This window comes from Falco rusticolus, chromosome 6 (assembly GCF_015220075.1).
Source record: "Falco rusticolus isolate bFalRus1 chromosome 6, bFalRus1.pri, whole genome shotgun sequence".
Classification (NCBI taxonomy): Eukaryota; Metazoa; Chordata; class Aves; order Falconiformes; family Falconidae; genus Falco; species Falco rusticolus.
Genome location: NC_051192.1, coordinates 61,840,976 through 61,865,153, shown reverse-complemented (window position 1 = coordinate 61,865,153; position 24,178 = coordinate 61,840,976). Strand labels below are relative to the sequence as shown.

At 42.7% G+C, this 24,178-nt stretch overlaps 1 protein-coding gene across 1 annotated transcript; it reads left to right on the top strand.

Moving 5' to 3' along the window:
• The first annotated feature begins 249 nt into the window (after positions 1-249).
• On the top strand, positions 250-15,674 carry C6H2orf50 (chromosome 6 C2orf50 homolog). Its single transcript, XM_037392962.1, has 4 exons — positions 250-308; positions 9,521-9,871; positions 12,157-12,196; positions 12,803-15,674. The coding sequence occupies exons 1-4, from the start codon at positions 250-252 to the stop codon at positions 12,992-12,994; spliced, it is 642 nt and encodes a 213-aa protein (XP_037248859.1). The 3' UTR covers positions 12,995-15,674.
• The last annotated feature ends 8,504 nt before the right edge of the window (positions 15,675-24,178 follow it).

Genomic DNA, 24,178 nt, shown 5'->3' with positions numbered 1-24,178 from the left:
ACCATTTAAATATTGAGTGTAAATCTGCATTCAACTTATCTGCATTAATCCTTTTGTTATTAAACAAATTAGCGTACTGGTTTAGAAAATTCCTCAGGACATACATTTCCATGGCACAGACATTTATTTGAACTGTAAACAGAAGCTGAGGGTTGCTATGGTGTGATCTTTTCCTCAAAGTCTGTTTACTTCTCCTGGCTAACAACAGTACCAACAGTGGAGCCCATAAAACAGAAAGTATAAAGCACCATGGCACTGAGAAGTCCTTATTTGACGGAAACGAATGTGAACGCTCGCCATAAACAAAGGTATGTAGAAAAAGGAGGATAAAACTTTGTTGTTGTTGTTAAAAATTGTATTTTAACCTGTATTTTGTGATAAAAGCTTCAAAAAGAAGCAGCAGTTTGAAAAGTCTCCTTTGATTGTTGCTGTTTTCTAGTCCTCTTGCAAAACTGTAGGTTTGTGCAAGTTAAGGTATGCAGCCAGGTGAATATTCACATTACAGCAAGGTAATGAGACCTGGGAGGAATGGGAACAGGCAAAGAGCAAAGAGCAGATGCAGCACAGATATGCTTCTTGCAAAATCCCTAAATTAACCTTTTGCTAATGGTACGGTACCACCTTAACTATGGAGATAATGCAGGCTATTTCCAAAATGGATATTCTCATTCACCAGTAAAACGTTTGGCTCCTGTGAATTTCTCTCCTACTGGAACGGCAAGTATAAGAAAGTTCCTGCTTTTTATTTTATGCTAATGGCATAGGTGGTTTTCATAATCAGACTTGCAAAAAAGGCAGTCCAAACACATCCTTAATCCTCCAATTGTCAGGTTCAAGTATATCAACAGAACTCTTATGAAAGAGGAATGGATGGAACTGGGAATATAAACTATATCAAATAGAGAAGAAACACATACTTTCCACTAACACAACACTGGAAATCGATGTTATTTTTCTATGAAGTCCCCCACCCAACTTCTCCCTTTACTCCTGGGCAAGTCCCCTTTTAAACAGCAAATAAGTAACAGAAAGCATTATGCAATTATAACGCAATGAATAATAGACTTCTTCCACTAAGGTGGGGGATGCTTCTGATTTCCACCCAGAGCCTGGGCCCCAGCGCTATTTTCCTAGTGTAGGAGTAGTTACACCTTTCCTTCATGTTAAGAAATCTCATTTTTGACACCTACATGTAGGACTCCATCAGGGTATCTCTGCTGACCTTACAGGTAATGGAGGTCTAGGGAATGTCTGCAACAGCAGGTAGTGTGATCTGTGGAGTGAAACCAACTGCTGTTAAGGACTCAAAAGGACATTTAACCCACCCTGTGGGCCAGGGGCTGCCTGCTCTTCCCTGATCCACAGCGTTAACTGCCATGAGCAGCTGGGAAGCGGGTGCAGCTCGCCTTCCCCAGCAGCCACCCAGGAGTCCTCACAGCCTGCACGTGCCAAGGCCACCCTGTGGCACAACCCAAAATACAGTAAGTGGGGGTGGCTGGGGAATTTGCCTGAAAACCATCCTTAACTGGGCATCAGATGTGAATATTTATGCACTCATGGTCATCTAGCGCAATCCGACAGCCAGGTGTTCCTGCCTTTCCCTCCTGCTATCATAGAAAGACATAGGTCTCTTGCAGGTTTGCTATGGATCTGCTGGCCCTGCATGGATTTCTGAAGTATCCTAAGACTTTCTGAATGGCAGCAGATGCCTCTGTGTGTGACTAACTCAACTGACCCACCTAATTTTGCACAGGTTAGTCAATCTTAAACGATTTATACTACTTTTAAAGGATCTTGAGCATGCACAGCAGACAAGAACCAAGATTTGCAGAATGCTCTTTTCATGATTTAAACTACCAATGACCTGGAATGCTCCAGCAGATCATCAAGAACGAAAAAGCACATCTGAATAACCCCATTTTGGTTGTTTTCCATTAAAAAGCCTTGAGTAGTCTGCCCAGTAACCAAGGATGGGGGTAGCCCAATATCCCAGAGCTTTGAGATCCCTGCTGTTCAGCAGCAGGAATGCTGGAAACTGTAGGAGACCTCACCTGACATGGGGTTCTCCATGCTGTAAGGCTGCTGGCTTTACTCTGCTCTCTGTTCTGGGGCTTCAGGTCCTAGAAGCATTTTGGAAATCCTGCTTCCCATTCATCAAAGATTCGTTGGTCTTGTATTTCAAGATGAAGTATTTCAAGTTGAACAGGTCAGCAATTTTCCACAATGTCAGTTTTGCTAAGAAGTTTTTTACGATGTCTACATGGAAGAGGCTGGTAGGTGCACTTGTGTCAGTCATGTGATCAGAGCTGGTTTTTTAAAGAGGCATATAATCCTCATACTCTGTGTGTGTAGATTATATGGATAATTCACACAAGAAGTAGGGTAAGGTCTTGCCCTTTTCTCATTAAGTGGTCAGTTGTAAGAAAGTTATGATTTTATCCTAATTCTGCAACTGTGTTTTTGATTGCATAGCTGTCTAGTGCTTTGGAAGCTTTCTAAACTTAACCAGTAACCTAAGCAAAAGGTTTCCTAAAAACCCGGACCTGTCCTGAAAAGAGGAATGTAGCCCACCTTAAGAGCCAGGCACCCATTCTCTCCATTAAACTGTAACAGGATCTTTAGTGAAGCATCTGGTATAATTAAAGTCCTGTCTGAAAGCTGTACAAAGTCTGTTTGGCTGCTTTGGCCCTCAGGTCTAGGGACGCAGACATTTTCCTTTTGTTTTTGCCTTGCTATTTGAGTATTCGCATGTGAACTCTTGCACAACTGAGCTAAAAATACAAAGCTCCAAACAGATCCAGGAAGACTTCACATTGTTCAGGTCGTCTATTTCTTCAGGGAGCAAAAGTTTCCAGCTCCATAGCAAAACAAAGAAGTCCTCTACAACCATAGAAGGAAAAAGGCTGAACCAAACTACAGAGCAGGTGATCCAAGAAAAGAATGGCAAAACGGACTGTACTTTCCCTGTACACTCTGTTACTTTCCTTTCTAGGTCTCATGGAGCATCTGCCCCACTGGGCATGAGCAGTGTACGTGTCAAATCAGGCAGGGATAGGGAATGGAGTGAGTTAGGTAAAGGTCTGACAGATCTGTGTAACACAAGCAATGCGACCAGTGATCAAATCCTGCTCAGCCTGGACCAGAAAAGGCTGTGGGGAGATGCAAGAGCAGTCTCCCAGTACCTGCAAGGTTACTGGGAAGACACAGCCAGGCTGCTTGCAGTGGTGCCCAGTGGCAGGACGAAATAAAATGGGTACAAGTTGAAACAAGAGAGGTTCTGACTGTATGTAAGGGAAAACTTCATCATGAGGACAGCCAAGTGGTGAGACACATCACCTAAAAAGGTGGTGCAGTCTCCATTCTTGGAGCCTTTCAAAGCCCTGACCAGCTGGTCTGATCTCACGGCTGACCCTGCTCTGAGGAGCAGATAGAGCTAGAGACCTCCTGAGATCCCTTCAGACCCAAACTCTCCTATCATCTCAGGGAACTTGCCACCAGATTCTAGTGTATCAAAGCAAAGGCTAGACACAAAACCCTCTACATCCAGTTATGGGAACATCCTGCCTTTAGGAAGAACTTCCTCCTGATCCCCAGTAGTCCAGTTGGCCAAACCTCAGTCTGAAGTGCGATTTAACACTAGCTTCTACAGTTCATAAGCAAACCTACACTGATAGCCACAAAGAAGATGGTATAAGCTTTGTTGAAAACCAGATAAAGATTGTGATTGACATCTTCACAATTTTAGACTATGACAGTTATCTTGAAAAAAAACCCTAAAAGGCAGTATCTCAATTCTCAGCCAACAGAACTTGCAAAGGTTAAGAAAGTTTGGAAAAAAAAAGTCCATTATATTAAATATCCAGAAATACAATTTAAAACAAATTTTAGGTACTCTGATTTGAAAACTTTACCTAACTTGCAGTAGAGAACTGTTGGTATTTCACATCAAAACATAAAATTAATGTCCTTTCTGAATACTGTGAGCAGATGGTAAATGAAACATTTAGCGTATCAAAGTGCAGATCAACAAATAGACAGCTGCTGGAGGAGAAAGCTGAGAAAGAATAATAAAAAAAAAAACTGAACGGCACCTTGAGCATTGAAATATATAGTGATACAAACCTGGAATATTGTAATTCATGGGATAAAATAGTTTTATAAGTACCACAGTATCCCAGGTAGCAGACGGAGAAAACCGAAGCGCTGCAGTATCTGTGAAGTGGCTTCTTCTCCCCTGTTACAAGCTGACCTGTGCACCAGAAGTTAACAGTTAACAAATGCATACCCCTGGGGCACAGAAAGCAGGGCTATGCCGTGCTTCAGAGGTCACACTGCTGCCTTAAGTGCTTCAGTACGAAGCACAGCCTTTTCCAAAGTACTGAATAACTCTATACACTGAAATTCTCTTAGACCTGTTAATGAAGTGTGCAAGAACAGCGAGGATTGATAGAATAAAGCCAAGCTGCACTCCGGAGTTACCAGAGCTCCCTGCTGCGGCGAGGATGTGACTTGACTCCCTGATTAACGAACACAACTCCGGCTGTCAAAGCAATACTGCACTTCTTCACAGGATCTAGCCTCCAAGACCAACATCATGTGAAACAGCAACTGAAAGCATTCAGCCAGTGAGGAACACTTCTTATATTCATAGTTCTTTCTCCTTAAACCAGATACTTCCAAACATCCCTCCCCGCACAGCAGCCCTGCAGCGCTCCCTCCCTGAAATCCCATCATCTTGCTCAAGTGGCAAGTTTAAGCAGACAGCTCTAATGTAACAGGCCTGCGTATTCTATGGAATAGCTGCCGTTTAACACTTTTTTTCAAGTAAATATTTTTTCAAATAAATCATTTTTGTTTCAAATAAAGCAAACTGCATATCAGTAGCTAAGATACCTTGTAACACTAGAATTTATATTATAAGAAGAGAATGATAAAAATCACAACAGATTTCTTACAGTCTGCATTACAGCTTTGATTTTATTCTGAAGTGTCAGACTGTGTCACTGGAAGCAGACATTCCCTTGGTGGTATTTGTTCGCTGCCGACGCAACAGATGCTCAACTTGCCAGGCTCTCTCAGAAGAACTCCATTAAGACAAGAAAGAAGTTTATATTTTTTTATGAAAGCTACAGTAAAACTTAATGCATGAGGCCTTTAATCAAGCAGCTACATAATTGTTTAAAAGGTGTTTTACTCCAAACTGATAGTTTGCAGGATTTGTTTTCATTTTGGCTGCATACGGCGACCTAAGGCACTCTGCTCCTGCCAGACCATGACACAGCTCGTCAGCAGGAGCTGTCACCTTTGGGCTTTCTAGGGCCCTTGGTAGTTAACACCCAGGGCTGGTGAGAAAGCACCACCGTAATGCTCTGCCATACATCACCTCCCTGCCTGGTGCTCAGCATCCTCTGACCGATCATCGAACACCCTGCTCTGCTAACCACTGACACGACGCATCTTCCAGCCTGCAATCGTGACTGACCTTGATTCATTTGAGGAAGATGATGATGACAATGCAAATGTCGTTAATTGAGGCATGCAACACTGCTCATACTGAAAGATTTCTGTCTCCATCCTGTTCATGAAGTGACAGAAATCTTCCAAATGGTGATCTCCTCTGAAAACCTGGTCTCTAGAGAGCTGCCCTCTCCTCCTCTTGTTCACACATGATATATACACTGCACCTGGTTTTTAAAATGTATGTGTGTTTCTTAAATCTCTGCAATACCTCACAAACACAAACTTTCTACTATGAAAACTGCTTTGTGGTCCATCAAATTACTATCACACCCCTTGGAAATTTGTTCTTCACAGATAATGTGATATAGCTGAGATCTTTCTTCTTTTACAGGTGGGCTTGTTTGGAGACAGGCAGGTATACCAATTCTCCTAAATTCAGCAGCAGATCTAGAAGTGGGAGAATCCAGAAACCCTTCTAGCTCTCTCTTCCATGGTCAGAACTGCACAAAACATGGCACAAACATTTGGCAGCACAGTCCTTAAAGTTTAGAAAATATAACTTTTGTTGGAAGTATCCCAACAACATTGACCTATGAAAACAGGGCAAACCAACACTGGATGCATACTGTAGAAGGCTTGGATGTAAAGGAGAAATCTTGGAAGCACAAATGAACTAAAAAAGATTTCAGACCCTATACCTGCAAGTAAGACCACATGGGAAAAATCACACCAGAGTCTGACTTTGACAGTGCCCATCCTGGGCCAACACGCAGTTCCAACCACAGCAGCAACACATTCATCTCCTGTTGTTATTTCCCTCCTGTAACTGATGTATTCTTGCATTCAACCAAGAAATTTCCATTAAGTTTTTCAGTGTTTTGGAATAAGCCGCTGAAGTCCCTGTCTCCCAGTGAAACCTATGAGAACCTGAGCATCAAGAAACTTGCTGCAATAAAACACAAAACAATTTTTAGAAAAAACAGCTCAGAAATTGCCTCTGGACAAAGTCATCAAATACTGGCATACAAAACATGGTTTTCTTAACTACTGCCTAATGTAAATGACCAATTTCAAGAAATGTGTATTTTAAAAATAAGGCAATGCATATAAAGGCAAACATTAGCTCAAGTCTTGCATAACTGATACCGCAGTACCCTCTTGTGGTCAAATAAATATGTTTTCTCTAAACACCTGAAATTTTTCCTCCATGAAGAAGCCTCTCTAGACATCTTTTCCTTTGACAGGGGGAAATAACTCACATGTTTTTCACAGATGAATTTGTAGTGCGTATCATCACTCGTCTGGCAACAACAAAAGATTAACCTCAGTCAATTTCTTACTCAGAATGATGGGCACTGACACGGCTTCTCAGATAAACTAATGTGAAAACAAACTCCTAAGCAAAGGCACCATCTCCTACAGTGACACTTGGGACGTTTTTTCAAGTTTCATGTCCACAACCAGAAAAAATAAAGACGCTATAATCAATTTACATAGATACATACAAGATGAAGCCACAATAAACATCAACCTATTCTGCTACAGGATGAAAAGAAGTACACAGTAAATCAGTTGTACCAATTTAAATAAGCTCACTGCTTAAATGCCCTAAGTTGTTATAACCAACAAATAAAATGCTCAACTGGCAGATGGTAATATGAAACGAAACAGTTCAGTATCTGCAGCAATTCTGCATCTAGTAAATTACCTAAATGGGCCACTAGTATAACCAGGAAGGAATCTAGAGTAACACCCAGAAACATCATCTTTGCACTCACTTTGATGTGCTTTCATGGTGCATAACCATTCCCTTAATGACTTCTGGTCCCAACAGAAAATGGGATCATTTTCAAAATATCAGCTCCTAGTGATCCATTTTTGGAACAGCAGCTACATTTTAAAGTCATATTATTACAATATTTTTTTAAAAACTCAACTTATTCAAACAGCCATGATCCCATTCCCATATATTATTTCCTAAGAAATGGCTCGGACACTATGAAGCATCCAATACCTGCAGGCAGACTCACAGCTTAGTTTTGTTTAAAGCCTAAAGAAGTCCTAAATAGTTAAGACTTCCTTCTTTTCTGAGGTTGTGTAGTCTCAGGCCAACAGATCTGGCTTTAACCTATGCGTTCACTTCCAGTATGATATTCTGTGAGCCACTTTGTAGTTCTACACCTGCATCAAAACCAAGGTAGTTACAACTCCTGCACCTTTGCAGACACCACTCAATGGCACAGAGTTCAAACACCAGCTTGTCATCTTTCCATCCAGTTTATTCAGTGGCTACAAGTAGTCATTCGGAAGCTATGTACTCAGCTCAATAACCATTTTTAGTTTATTATCATGTTTAATTTGCAGAAATTGACTTGAAGGAAGGATTAAAATTAAAACAACACAAAAACTTTGTAAAAAACAATAAAAAAAGCATTCCATGCACAGGAACAGACTTCCCATCAGGATCCTCTCCTGACCTGATCAGGAGCTAAAACCCCACATGCACCAATTAACGTACTAGGCCTTCCAAACATGCCTTGGCTTCCTTTTAAAGCAGATAGATGCTGCTAAAACCCCATTCTGCAGACAGCTGCACGCACTCCAACTTGGAGAGGACCCTGGAACAAACGCAGCAGGATAAGCAGATTCCACAAGAGGAACAGAGACAACTATCAGGCCAGGTTGGCAAACAGTCCGTTTCTTTAGTTCATCATAATGCTGTGCGGATATATGTGGGGGTTTTTGTTTGTTTTTGTGGGGTTTTTTTTTTGCTTTTTGGCAGAAAGAGACGAAAAACACTGTTTAGGTTTCAATTATCACAGAAAAACAAGCAAACAAACAAAAGTCTACTAAAATGCTATTCAAACCCAAAGCAAACATTGTGGTTTGAGGTGAAGTTTACCTCTTCTTAAGTTATGTTACTCCAGTCTTCAAAGTCAGAATAATTTTTTTCCAAATATAGAAGTGTTTCTTGCTCAACTATGTCTACATTAGATGTTTGAATTGTTGTATAGCCTATTTTAGAAGAAATTATTTTCCAAATTCAGCGTGTATTTCCCAATACTACAAGCAAATAAGTTTGCCAAAAAAAAACCAACCTAAAGAAGTAGGTTCAAAGTTCATTAGCATTTACCAGAAAGATGAAGCAAGAGGCTAGAATTCATCTGGAGCTAATTCACAGTACTAAAAAACAAGTCACTCAAGAATGTCAGAGGAAATTTATACTTAAAATACTCTGTTTTCCTGCAAGGTCACAAATGCTTGAGGAAGTGACTTCATGCCACAAAAGCCCAACAAGCTGACTGTAAAGACAAACACTTTTTGGACACTTTTGAAAATTCTCACTCTGTATACTAATATCCCTTAAAGTTACTTTAAAACTGCTTCTCATAGCTGCTTAATACTTTTGGCAGAAATCCCTAAGTACTTACAAAGGACTTGGTCTCTGGCCGCTCTTTTTTTAAAATCTGAAAATTGGTAGCTTTCAGCACAGATTCATTGAAACACCTTAGTTTAAACAAACAACCTCTGCCCCAAATAGGTTGCAAGGCCCCAGCAGCCTTCCCACTGGGTCTCTCTGCTCCTTTTCTGGTGAATACTCACAAGTCAGACTTGTTTCCAATAGAGACAGTAAACACACCAGGGAAATGCAACAACTTTCAGGAGCTCTTGCTTCTGCTACATAACGACAACAAAAGCCCTCCTGACATACACAGCAGCAATCTCCACAGCACCCTTTGCTACTAAAGCAGATTTTATTGTTCCGAGGATTTTAAATAGAGTGTGGTCTCAGCTGCAAGCAGCAGTAATCACCTTGTTAGCTGAGAGTCTGCTGGTTACAGCTGGAGATCCGATGGCTTTCAGGAACAGTCCTTTCTTACAAAATTGCTATTAGCATGAAAACTCCCTCAGCATTCAAGCAAGGAAGCAGCATAAAGCAGTAGGAAATGAGCATCACAGGGAAGTAAAACGCTGAGCTTTGCTTGTCCCTACTGCCGTGCACGCTCGCTTTCTGAAAGCACTCCAAATCAGCAGCTAAAGGAGTATGTTAGGAAAGAAGGAGCTTTGAAAGCGCAAACAATAGCAGGTTTAATTTGCCTAACAGTCACGATATATCTAATGATACTGGGGATACAGTGAGTCTGAAAATGGACAAGTTGGGAATGGGAAAGGGTTCTGGAATCAGGAGAAATACCTTGGTTAGGTCTCAACTAGCAGCTACACCTCGGGGGCAACCAGACTCTGCTCCTTCTGCGTCTCTCAGCAGCACCCAGCCCAGAAGACCTGTCACTGCACCACCAGCTACTCAGGCTTGGGCAGACGAGCAGGCAGCGCTGCAGCCGGACCAGGTTCAACAGGATAAGATCTGGAGAGAGTCTGTGGAGGCTGAACAGAGAGGAAGGAAAATCTGGTAAGTCACTTGTTCCAGTTCATGCCTCTTTTACTCATCTTGAGAATGGTACTGATGCTTCCTGACGGTCCTAAGCCTTGATCCAAAGCCTACACTATCAAAGGAAATTTTCTTCTGCAGGGACTTTGGATCAGGCCCTCACACATTTCTTTCTAAGGTTATATTATCTACGTGTTTCTTCACTGGAAAAATTTATGCCAATATCCCCTCGCATGCTGGGTGAAAAGAGATGCAAAGAATTGCATGCTGAGTATCTTTCAGCTTTATAGAGATTGCCACAATGAAGATATAAATGTGCCGACCTCTGTAATTTATTGCAGACACACTGATATTATCACCTCTTCTCATATTCTTGGAAATAGCTGAAATGGAAGGTGAACAGTGTTCTGCCAAGATATGATACCGTGTTCCCAATCTGTATGTCTACTGAACATGCCCCATCGTTACAGTGTTTCAGCAGACTGAATTGCACACATGCAACCTAAGCTCTGACTGTGTATACACCAGTGACCTGAAGGAACTAAAAATTAAGATACTCTCTTGTCTCTGCCACATGCCTTGCGTGTTTATGTTCGTACTTCAGTACACTTCATGAGCATGTCTATGAGAAGAATATCCTCAGTAAAAGTAAAATCAGATCCAGTTCTGGCCGCGCACTAGCCAAGCCAAAGGAAAGGGAGGAAAAACAACATCACTTTCAGGATTTTTTAGAATGGGAAAAGAAACCATCTGAAAACCCCTGTCCTCTTCCGCCTTCTGGAGGAGATACAAAGCACAGCTCTGATTTCCCCCGAGACCAATTTGCACTCTTGTCTGGCTCCTTCTACCTGAAGGAACGGCTGAAGCCAGGACTCTGACCCACGCAAACCCAGGGCCGTGGTGACGACTCTCTCCCAGTTGTGCACTCACGCTCTCGCCAAAGGGGCCCAGCACGCTCCTTCCCCAGCTAAGGCGGCGCAGGGACCCTGTGCCTGCCTCCTGGGGTTCATGGTCATGGGTAAGATAACACATAATGCATCTGACGCATGTCCCGCTCTCCAGTCTTAGCTAAGAAGACAGAAACTCTTGTAAATGGGTAGGACAGACATGTGAAAGACAGATGCCTAAAGCTGGATTCATCAGACTACGTGTGCTACAGCCTGCAGAGAAGTGTCCTTCAGCCCCAGATCCCCATCCCCAAAAAAATGATGAAGGCTGCTGTGTGTTGATGGTCTGACTTGAAGTGGATACAGGTAAATGTCTTGAGACCCAAGCACTCCTCAATAATTAGCACTATCCAGTAACACCCAGATCTGATATGTTCAAATAGTGGCTGGCATAGCAAGATAAAAATTTTAGGACCTCTGTGTTGTGCTGGTGTACCAAGACATAGATTGATAAACACAACAATCACAAAGTAGCTGTTACTTGCACTCAGGGCATATTTGCACTGGACAGAGGAGTGGAGCACAGAAATCCAATACTCCTAGCTTCACGTGGGCAGATGAGCTCAGCTCGGAGGGATGTACAACTTCAGCACTAGATCGATGCACTTAGACGCAGCACTGTATAGACACAGGCAGCCGGCTCAGAGAGTCAACCCCGGCGTCCCCTGAGCCCTGGTGCCAATACAGCTGTAGATAACTGTTTCCTCTCTTGACCTCACAGTACTTTGACAATAGCGGGTGAACTTTCATTTTCTCCTTTTCAGGCCAGGGAAAGCAAAGGACAGAAAAATAAACAACTTGCCCTGTAGTCCCACATCAGGTATAGAACACAGCTGAAGAGCAAAACTCGGGTCTTCTGACTGAATTTGCTCCTAGCACAGCTGTCTATCTGCACAAAATACTCCTGTGGGTGTTTGCCTGCAACAAATATGGCTCTGGGAATTCCTACCAGGGACTTTTGCCAGGGAGTACCAGTGATTTAAAAAATAAGAAGCTGTGTCTTGCTCAAGGCATGGCACAAAAGTTTGCTAGAGTGCCTCAGGACTTTGCCAATGTATTTTCATTTGCACTAGGTATACATTGTGGACATGCTATCGTCATCCTCCTTCAGCAAAAAAAAACCAACCCACTCCTCACATAGTATGGGATCTATATGGGAATACAGAAAACCCTGGGCTTCACAACAGAAAAGATAGGTTTCAGTCTAAAGAGTTTGCAGGTTTCTTACAGTATAAAGAGTTTGTACAGAAATGGTCTGTATCAAACTGAGCAGTTAAATTGGTATTCAAATACAACCAACATAACTATTTTATTTAAAGACAGAAAATTTTACACTGCATTTTTTACTTCTATTCAAAGGTACCAGAACTGGAGTTTCCTAAAGGACTATGACCAAATGGTAAGTTTTACATTCAACTGTAATCCAGGCTCTTTTTAGTCTTCATCAGTTTGAGCTAGGATACTTCAAATTGGAGCACACTTAGGCATAATCAGTAAATGCTTTAAGACTAAAATCTTTAGGAAAAATATGAGAACTGAGGTGCCTTTCATCAGCTACCTATGCCACAAAGAAATACAATATGTGCTTGTTTCATTATTAACAACTCCATAGAAAGACAACTTCCTAGGAGAAAATTTGTAAGACAATGTCATCATGGTGAACTGCAAGCCACTTACTAAAAATGAAACAAAAAACCTCCCTCATCACAACCATTCTACAGCAAGCTAACTCCTGTCTCAGCTGACATTTTATGCAACAGAATTAAAAATTATTCTTTTCCCTGTGTTAACCTATTCCCACGTAAGACAACAGGAAAAATCAATCATTTTATTTTATTTCTTCAACAGTTTCACGTACATTCCTTATGACATTTTAAAGTACATTCAAATTCTAATTTAAAAAGCAAAAATGTTGACAATTCTAAATAATCTCAGTAACTTGTATTTTTGTAACACACAGTGGATGTAGTTCTGGAAACTTACTAATGATCTTTGTTTTATCCAGGGTAAGAAAAAGGAGCAGAAGCCACTGCCAAACCATATGCCTGTGTTCTCAAGCAAAGTACCTAACTCGACCAACCACACTATTGGCAGTCGAATGAACACTGAACTTGGCAGGGCTCTGGTAAACATGGATTACTTCTTCAGCAGTGGAGCACAGAAAAGGAAACTTGAGGATGAGCTCCAGCCTTCCTAGTGCTTCAGTAAACATGTAACTAACAAAGCAAATTGAATGGTTCTAGCCAACAGACCCGACAGCATGTAAAAAATTCCTCAATCTTTTTCTCAGAGAAACCAATACTACTGTCTAGCATGGATTTTCTTCCAAGGGCAAGGGTGGATGTCGTCCCACAATGCCACAGGAGACAATCCTCTTTGTATTTGGGGTGACTCGGCCATATACAGAGAGTTAGCACGACAGATCTCATCCATCTTCCCAGGCAAGTCTACAAGTAAGGATGCCACTAACATCAGAAAGAACAAGATTACAGCCAAAAGGCAGTTTCTTCCTCAGTTATCTCTTGAAAATAAACAGTTAATGGACACCCACTCAGATGAGTCCCAACATAAACAAAATACTTCCAGTTCTGAAAGTCAGCACATTAAGACACAGCAGCTTGTTGCATTTCATGAGGTTAGCCAAGGATTCATCAGCCTCTGTCATCTGCATGTTTAAGCTTGCTCTGAAGAATAAAATCTAGGGCACATGAAATGTGTTCTGTGCTTTTTCACTCCTCCCTCCTGAGGGATGGAGACCAAGTTTTTTTCACACAAGTTTTAACTTTGTTTCTTTAGATTTTCTGCTCTCTAATTCCCTTTTATTACTCTTTTTCTTTTTTTTTTCTTTTTCTTTTTTTTTTCTGGTTTAGCTGATGGAAAGTCATTGACAAGGAAGCAGGCTTTCACATTTTGCTCTGAAGGCATGTCGGCTCAGCAACCTGTCTTACACTCTTAGGATCATCAACCTTGAATTTAACAGATTCATGTTCCTAAAATCTGTGGTTGCCCAGGGAAACCATCATCAAGCTAAATCAACACAATACCTAAAGCCTGTTCACTACTGCATCTTCATTTCATAGGTGCAAACTTTATGACTTGTTCTGTAAGGAAAAAGCAGTAATCAGCAGAGCATGGAGAGTGTACATACAATATCTGCCTTTTGAACTGTATGTAGCTTTTGTAGGATCATGCTCAGTCCTAGGTGGAGATCAACACAGAAGCCATTAGCATTGCCTTGATACAACAGGCTGCAACCTCTCACCAGGCTGAGGTGGAGATGTGCACAGTTATGTTCTGCAACTAAGGCTATTTGTTTTTATGATGAGACTTCAGTAGCAGCAGACAAAAAGAACAAGAGGTGGTATGGAACAGTGCGATCACTGTCAACATCCAAGCAGTCTCGGGGAGGTGGTGGCAAGGAGCAGGGGTGGGGAGATACTGTAGAAAGAAGAGCCAAATCCTACTCACGGAAGTCACGGCAGCAAGAAGTTCTCCCGGCTTCCTCAATACAGCGAGAACTGCAGGATTAAGGCTTTCAAGATGACAGCTAAACTACTGAAAGAAGGACGACTGCATCATGCAATCAGCCCAGGTGAGAAGGGCTGATTCCACTCTGTGCAGACATGAATTGTGATACACAACTGTGCTCAGACGCATCAAATGGGAACCTACCCTTTAAAAAAGACATTTTCTCATTCAGCTAAAGAGCTTTCTGCTCTTTCCTGTGAGCAGAAAACTGCAGCAGGAACCAGTTTGTCCTCCAACCTCTGAAAGAGGGAGAGAGTAGATCAAGCCTTTCCTTCTCCCTGTGTTGTCCAGAGCTGCTTCTAAACACTGCACAGGCCACTCGGAGGTTACACAGTTATTGGTGACTGCATAATACTGAAAGTCACTACACTTGCACACCTTACTCTGAGACACACTGAGATGCACTGAGAAGCCTCAAGCCTTGCTGTGGGTCACAAATCATGTACTGAGTGGCAGATGTCCGGTACCTGTCAAGCTCAAGCTCCTACTCATGCAAGAACATTTCATTTACAAGGCATGTATTTGAGCATGAAGGCATACAGAGCTCCATCCATGTTTCCTAACCTCCAGATGGCACTCACTCCACACTAAGTTATGGCAACGCAGTGTTACACAATTTCTGTTTAATTTCAAGGGACTTCCAGTAATTCCAGATTCTTGGCTCTGTTTGCTGTGTGTGAATCCAGAGAATCCATCTCCCAGAGAGTTCCTGCAAACTGGAGGGTATGGGGAAGAGGATGGTCTTAGCAGTCCATGATTTAATCCTTTCACTTCACTTAGCACTGGCATTGTTTCAGCTGAAGCACTTCTCCCAGTTTTGGCCAAGACCTTCCATGTCTTACCCTAAAAAGGTGGGCCACTAAGCAGTCTAGAGAAGCAGTGATGGTACCTGGAGCATGGGAAGATATGTCCTATGAGGGAAAATTAAAAAGACTGTTAAAGTTTAACCTGAAGAAGAAAAAGCTGTCTGGGAAGAGGATAGCAGTGTTTAGATACACGTATATCTCTGGAATGAGAAAAGGAATCATTTGCACTTCATGTGAATGGTGGACAATAGTAAAAATAACAGGCTTAAATTACAGCAAGGAAGAATCATGTTAACTTTTTGGGAAGCTAAAGGTAAGGCTAATACAGCACTGGAATAGATTCCCTAAGGAATCTTCACCTATGAAGGTTAAACACACACATCCATCAAAAGTGGTGTATTTAATAGAGTTGGACTGTTAGTATATAAATTGAATGACCATCTGAAAAGCCTTTCACCAATCCCCTGACTACACCAGGGGTGCTGGGTTCACAACATGCTTTGCAAACGTGGTTTTTCAAACACATTCAAAAAGAATAAAACCCCACCCTATTTCAGTTACACTGGGTTTAAATAGATTACACCTCTAAAATACAGATTAATCACCTATTTATTTTGATAGAAAATATATTTCTTATTCTTCTAACTACTCATAGACAATGCTTTTCAGAAGGTCTAGACATGCCTCTTTTAATTGCACACATCTAAGAGGCTCGACTAGTGCCCTCCTGACAGCCACACAAGAACACTCCTCAAAGAGCACATTCATGTCATTATGTCACATGTGTGAATGGCAATAACTAATTTTCTTTGAACAATTTCAGGAAGCCTTTATTAATGTAGTCCTGACTGTGTCCTTAACCAGACCAAACACCCGCTGAGATGCCAGGCAGTTCCTGCAGTGGGTACTTGCACTGATTACATGTATACAGCAGCAAGACCCTCATACAACCTCACACTCCTTCTCAGCTGTACTTCTTTGCACAGGTCACTTCAGTCCAATAAATCACAACAGACTTTCCTGTACCTTTCAGGTACAGCTGAAGTGGAGCCAAAATATGCAAGGATTTTTGGCTTAATCATCCAAGTGCACAACCTTGGAAAACGTAGCTCTGTGCCTTGTTGCAAGATCAGAGCTACCCATAGCTATACTGCCTCTTTTGACGTGGAATAAAGTCATTTATTCCTGACATTCTGATCCAGCTAATTGAAATGACTCTAAAATACCAGTGGGCAACAAGTGGATAGGAGTAGCTCTGTTCACCCCCAAAACACCAGCTCATTCCTGTTCATTTCCTTTTGAAATCAATAGCAACTCTTAAGCACTTGACATCTTAATGATTATCTCTAAGGGAAAATGACTGGAGAACAAAATTTTCCTGTGTGGAACGGATCTGATAATCCATGTGATACGGGAACATTGTGTCAAACTGGACACCTTACTTTCCTTAGAAATGCTAATTATTTCATGCTGCTGCAGTTAGCCCTCCTCTGGTACCCAGTATTTTGTTTCCAAAGTTATTCTGGATCTCTCCACCATGTACAGCAATCTCCAGAAAAGACCTTTTGGGAATAACCAAGATCTTAATCAAAACTGCCTTAACATCTGCAAGCAGAAGGCAGCAAACAAGTTACTCTGTTTTCATCCCACGTTTAACAAGTTTTTTTTACCATAATTAACTTTGCCAACTAATCCTTATTTACATAAGCAGAGTCCTTTAGAAAGAATGGATGAGATGATAACAACATTGAAATCTGTAAATAATTAGTGGAAATTTCATTTACTAAAGAGATTGTGCAGATATTAAACTGTGTTGTAAGCTTCTTGTGAAGAGTTCTCATTAGGTGTTGTAAGTTTTTCTCCCTTTTGCTGCCAGATCTCAAACAAGAGATTATGCATGTTTAGACAATTAATTTTCTGTATTGCTTCCAGCTAAAGAGCATAAGTGGGTAGCTATATTAATTTTATTCTTCAGTTAGATACACTGCTTTCTCTGGTAGACTTTGAGGGTTGTTAATATTAATTGTAACTTGGTGCATAGATGTTTCCAGTGCCTCCAAATCTTGTGTGTTCTCATTTTGAGTTCCACTTTTATTATAAGTGAAATACATTTTTTTAAGAAAACATATGTAACCATATAAATCTGGTTTTCTCATATTAGAACTGTCTTTGCATACAGTTCCCTGTTGGCATCCTAGCTGTAAAGTTTTTGTTTAGAAGATCTGTGATGACTGTAAATCCAAATGTTTCTTTGAAAATGTATTTAAACTCTTTATTGACCTTTAAAGTACTCTTAAGTAAACAAAATAACTAAATGGGTTTTCTTACAAAGAAGGTCTCATCATGCTGTGAAAATTACTGCATAAAGAGTAAGATTCCTCGAACAGGGAATGGAGAGGATAACTGTATGAACACTGCACGTACAATATTGCCAATTCAGGCATCATGTTTGTATCTACATGTTCACACTGCTTGTTTTCTATGAAGAACACTGTATAGAACAAAATTTCTGAACTGAAGTTCACCTTAAAGCAGACAATAGTCTTCTGAAGTGAGGAATTTTTTGGTTTGTTAGTTTTAGAAATAAACAATAATTTGCTAGGGCCTCAAGCTGCTTTTTCTAAATTCTGCCCTGACAGAAACCAGTAAACTTTTCCTAAAGAAGGATGTCTCTCTTTAAAACTCTACTTGCTACTCTGAATCCATGTCAGGTATGTTTTTCCCTCTTCAGAAAACTTTGCGTTTGATTGGATGAATTCCTTGAAACACAGATGCTTCTCCAAGAAACTCAGAAATTCTGCCAAAGGCTGGAGAGGTGCTTGCAGAGTTCTGTCACTCACAGCCCTCTTCTGTCAAAGGAGACTGACTGCAGCTTGTAACCTTCTCAAAGCCTCTCTCAGAAGCTGTCTGTAACCACAAAACCACCAGCACTTAAATATTTTCCAATTATTGGGGGTTAGAGCCTCACCTCAGCACAAGACTTTTATGCCAGGTTGACGCAGCAAAACCACCACAAATGGCTCTTAACTGTCTCTTAACCTGGGGAATGCCCAGAGGAAAGTCTCAGCTGGCACATACTACTTGATAAATTGCAGCAAGAAGTAATCTGAAAATCTACAGGCACAACAGCTATACAAATTATGAGATCTGGCTTCCCTCTGTGACTTTGACATGATCACTTCAAACTCTATTTTCTCCATTTACTAATGACCAATTGTCATCACTGGATGTATTTCACACTGTGAATTAACAAACACATTCATGCAATAACTTACTTCAACTACAGGTACTGCTGAGAAACAAAACAGATCAATGATGTAGCACAGAACCATCTGCAACTATCACAATGCTTACTAGCAGTTATATGATTATGTTTCTTAAAAGCCAAATGGACTGAAAACACAACGTTTATATCAACCCTTCTACAGCAAAACTTAACAGAATGCTGACACACTGCTAGTAGTGTATTACCACAGGGCTACTCAATTGCTTTTTACTGGAAAACATAAAAGCCAGAGGGTGAAACCAGTACACGGCAGTGTTTCAGATATGATGAGCCAACTATCTTCTTTGCTGGAACACGCATGATTATACTGTAGCTGCTCCTCAGCACTGGCAGATCCATTTGCATGCTCTGGGAGGACTGTAAGACCTCTAGCAAGAATGCAGGAAGCATCATATAGCAGGACCTTAGTAAGCGCTGCCATAATGTACTCACACTCTCGACGCTTAGTGGAACAGATGTAAGCTTGGATCTAGAACAACATCAGTTCCAGACCCAAATGCTACAGCTCAACCTCCTCTCTGGGCTACAAGCTCAATGCAGATTTTCTACATAAAAAGGGCAATTCCAAATGTAATATAAAAATCAATTGAAGGAGTCCCAGTACAAACTAGTTAATATATTTTCCTTCTCTTTTGCTCTTCCTAGTTCTGTGGCTTTCTTAGGTTTTGGGTTAGGTTTTTAGGTCTGTGTTTGGTATTCTAGGCTCTGTCAGTAATAGTTTTTAGCTATCCATATTACTTTAGATAACATGCCATTACCCAGAATGGCCTTCAGTCAACTGAATAAGCCATTCCACGGAGCAAACACTGAGCCAACAGGCTTTGGGGTGGTTTTCTTTTTTTTTGCTTACAGTACTTTCATTCAATTTGTGATGTTTTTGTTCAGCCCAACTCAAGTAAACCTTACATAAATACAGCCATGTTTTTCAGTTTGCCACAAATATATATAACATACTGCACGCAAAACCAATGAACTGCATGCAACCTCCAGCCTTTGTTTTATACTCCTGTCACGCACACTTGTACAACATAACCTCAAACGTGAAGTACACAGGGATCCATTGGACTTCAGTACAAGGAAGTTCTTCAAAGCAGAGCTGAAACACCGTCATTCTGCCACCGAGGCATCTCTCACCCCAGAGATAACCTCCCGCCTGCCTTATGGTAAGCTGAGTGACAACTCTGCATCAGGTCTTACTACTCAAATCAACAGTAAAACTCCCAGTCATCGGGCACCAGAAAAGGTTCGGCAAGTACAGCCGAACACAAAGAGTATTTAAAAAAAAGTCATCCTTTTTTTTAAAGGTCTTGGTCATTTTTACCTTTTCACCTTGACGCCTCCAGCGACAGAACTGGCCTCAAATGTGCATCTTCTATAAGGACCTGAAGTAGCTGAAATCACAGTTACGTTGGCCAGAGGGGACCTCTGGAGGCCTCCAGGCCAATTCCCTGCTCAAAGCAAGGCCACGCTGATGTTAGATCAGGTTGCTCTGGACCCTGGTCCTGCTGAGTTGTGAAAACCCTCCGAGACAGCAACTCCAAGAGTCCCTCTGGGGCCCTGTTCCAGTGTTCAGCAGCACTCCAGGTGTGGTCTCACAAGTACCAAATAGAGAGGAAGGATCACTTCCATAAACCTGCAGGATACGCTCTTGCTAACACAGCCCCAGATGAAGTTGTCCATCTTTGCTGGCAGACCACAACGCTGACTCATTCCAATTGTTGTCCCTTAGGACCCCCCATGTCCTTTTCCTTAAAAAAACTTTTGATCCTGTTGGCCTCCAGCCTTTACTGATGCGTGGGGTTACTCTGTCACAGGCTGCTAGTTTTATTACACTTCATCAGAACTTCAACCACAACTTTCCACAGATGAAAAATGGTCAGTCGCCTTGCAGTAGTTACGACCAGTTCTGTCAGCACCCTCAGATGCATCCCACCTGGTCCCACAGAGCAGTCCAGTTTGCTCCTGTGGTCCCCAGCTCCACCTTCCTCTATCATAGTTGGTATTTCACTCCCTCTGACTGCGCTACTAGGCTCAGGGAACCTGAGCAGCCTGTGAGCAGACCTTGATAGTAAGAACTGAGACCAAAAAGGCACTGAGCACCTTGGCTTTTCCCCACCTCGTTATTAGTATGTCCCCTGACCCGCCGAATGGTGCGTGCCTATTTTCCTTCACCTTTCTTTGCTGTCAAATTAGGGAAGCTTTCTTGGTGTCGTTCACACTCTTTGCCAATTTCAGCTCCAACAGAGACTTTGGTTTCTGAACTCCATCCCCTCATGCCTGAGCAATGCTCTTGTGCCGGCTGCATGGCTCGTGCCTGCCTGCTTCCATCTCCCCAAGCCCCCCCCTGGTGTCGGTTCAGCCAAGCGTTAGCCATTCAGCCAAGCTGTTCCTCTGCCATGCCTGCTCACATTTCACCTCACTGGGCAAGCCTATTTTTGTGCTATGAGCACGTTATCTTTGAGCATCAACTGCACTCTCTAGCCCCCCATTGCCCCCCCATGGAAGTTTCCTGAGCAATCCTGACAGACCAGACCCTGCACAAGCCAAATTCTGTTCTTCTGAAGCCCAGAATCTTTATTCTGCTACTTGCTTTTCTTGGGATCTTAATTCCAAGGTGCTGGAGTCACTGCTGCCAAGGCTGCCCTTGACCTGTACGCTGCCTACTAGTTCCTCCTCATTTCTGAGTAACAGATCCAGCGTCTGGGTCAAAAAAATGTTCTTGATGCCCCACCAAAACTAGACTGCTTTTACCCCAACGGGGTGGCTCCTCCAGATGTCAGAGCAATTTTACATTCCCAAAGAGACTGGGCTACAATCATGAGCTTTCTCCTAGTGGTTTAAGGCTTCCTCTTCCTGATCAGGCAATTTACAGCAGGTATCCCCACAACATTCCCCAAGCTGGTCTCCCCACCGATCCCGACCCCTCAGATCTCAGTTGGCTTGCAGCTTGCTCCAAAGCAGAGGAAAGCTCCAGGCAGAGACACTTGTTTGTGTAAAACACAACTTCCACTCCTTTCCTTACCTGCTTTTCAGAAAAGCTTGTATACTTCCACCACAGCACTCATCATGAGCTATGCCCACCCTGCCCCTGCGGTCCCAAAGAGGTCACAGCTCCTGCACCTGTGATGATACGTCCAGTTTCTCTGGTTTCTTTCCCAGGCTGTGTGTGCATACACGATGTGTTCACACTCCCCAGGGCAGGCAAGCAAGCTTCCTGCAGCCTGCTCTCCCTGGCCAACTCTGTCCACAGCAGCCTTCCTCCACACATCTCCCACGGGTTGCCTCCATCCCCACAGGTTCTTCAGTTGTGGAACTTCCTTTATTTTAACCTAGAGCTTAAAATGCCAGTTAGCCATAAAATGAACTATTCTGTTAGCATGGTAGGTTGTAGAAATAATGAGCAAGGGAGCACTCTGCATTCCTTGCAACACCACAAAATTCAAGGCATTATTTTGCTTAAAACCTCAACTATGGCAAGCCAACATCATTAGCGGGGAAAAAAATTCTGCTTTGGCTTTTTGTCTTTGGTCACTACAGAAAGATTATTTTCCTTCTCTATTTTTTTCAACAGGAATCATCATTTGCATTCCTATTTAAGGTGCAGCAGCATCAAACCACTGCCCATCTGCTGTGAAACAGGCAAGTTGCACAGTACATCCGAATGTAATGAATTTATTCACTGAACTGTAAAGTATTCTGCTGCAACTTACCAAGTGTAAGTCTGAAATCTGATATACAACTAAGTAATTTAAACAGAGTAGGAAGAATTCTTGTGCTCTTCCTAGATTAATTTTTTTTTGTCCAGCCACTCCGATTGTCTGTTCCATTCCTAAGGTGCTACTGAAGCAAAAGTGCCTAGCAAACAGACACAGAACAGCATCACTACCCCGACAGGACAGGGGAAGAACAGTAAACCATTTTGCTTCACTGACTGCTTGCAATTCAAGGCAGGATATATTTTTTAAAAAGCTGAAATGTTGACTGAAGGTGAACGTTCATGTCATTTTTAATATAGATGCAGTTGAATAAAAAATAGCTCATGAATCTGCCTAACAGTTTGAGGTCCATTCAGCTTCTTAATCACTCTAGTAACGACACAGGCAGTGCACGTTATTGGTATTTTTACAGCATTTTATGGGTTAGCATCCACACTAATACAGATACCAACTTCTACCTTACCTCTTTTCTCTATTACTCTCAGATTATCTGAAATGGCAGACACATCTACACTTCAGACATAATTTTAAATGTGATAACTTCATCTTTGTGGATGGATTACTCACTCTCTTTCAAATACAGGATACTCCCACAAGGCTGAACTCAGTTTATCACGAAAATCTTGGAACAGTTAGTATTTTACAGGTAACTTCAAATTTTCTTTGCTTCTTTTAGAATTTATTGTCTTTGAAAGCTTGATTAATTTGAAACAGTTTTTAAATAAATTCGGTATTTGGAAGGGGCATCATTTCAATCAGAGGTTGGGGATTTATGTACTCCTACATACCTGCTTTTTTTTTCTTTTAATGACGGAATTACACATAGGGCAACACGGTTTACAAATTAAGCGTTAGTAACACTGTTTTAAAAACACAACTTAAAGGTACATGGAATGAATGCAATAAATTTATTTGTCAAATCGTATTATCAAAACCACAGAAAACAATATGTGAGAAATGCAAATGAGCTGGAACTAAACCGTGTTAAGGAGTTTTAGTCATATAGAAATACAACTCCCATTACAACGAAGAAGAGATTTTATGCCTGTAAATAACCCCTTGTGTTAAAGCAACTACGCTGTAGGTAAAAATCCGAATTAATGCTGTGTCTTTGCCTCTCTTGAGTAGTCCTGACCATACACAGGCATGTGAGAGCCAGGGTTCCGCATGCACGTGATCGGTACAAAGGTATATTCTTTGCGTAATTGCTCTTACTTAGTTCTGACAAGCCAGTAAGTACAAAAGCATTAAAAACCACGGTTTACTGTTTTTGTGTGTAACTGTGTGCCGCGGGTAGGTGTACGTTCCAGGGGAGCACTCAGACACGTTTAAATGTTGCTGAACCTCCTTTCTGCGCAACCCAAAGTGCTGCTGGCAAAGCTAGGCCATCCCTACCGCAGGAATTCGTGGCGATCCGGAGTAGAACCCAAGAACCACGCCAGCCAAAGCACTGCAGACTCCACTTCGGGGGAGAAACCCGAAATCCAGCCGACAGTTCCAAGCCAGGAGCCGGCCTATGCCCCTCCGAGCGCACCACAAACCCACGGCCACCCCCCACGCAAGCACAGCCCTGACCAACGGCGGGTTTCTGGGCTGTGTTTTGCAGCCACGCGTCACTGCAGGCCCGATCGCTCGCGGCTGGGGGCGCTTAGCGTTTCCCCAGCCCTGACGCCGAGGAGCGCCAGCGGCGGGCAGGCCCCAGCCGGCGTGCAGGACGGCCACCCGCGGGCCCGGCTCCCCCGCCCCGCTCCCCCCGTCCGCCGCGGCGTGCGGCAGCGCCGGCACCGGGGGGCGACCGCCCCCACACACACCGCCCGGGCGGGTGCCAGGCAGCGCCCCACTCACCGAGGAAGCGGCCCAGCAGCGCCCCGCGGCCGGGCCCAGCTCTCCTCTCCCCGCGGGGCGGAGCCGCCTCCACGCCCCACGCCCCGGGCAGCGCGGGCGCCGTGAGCGCTCCGCGACGGCTGCCGCCGTGCCAGCGGGGCCGGGCCGAGCTCCCCGCCACACCCCGCCACGCCGCACCGCCGGTGCCCCATCGCGGGCCG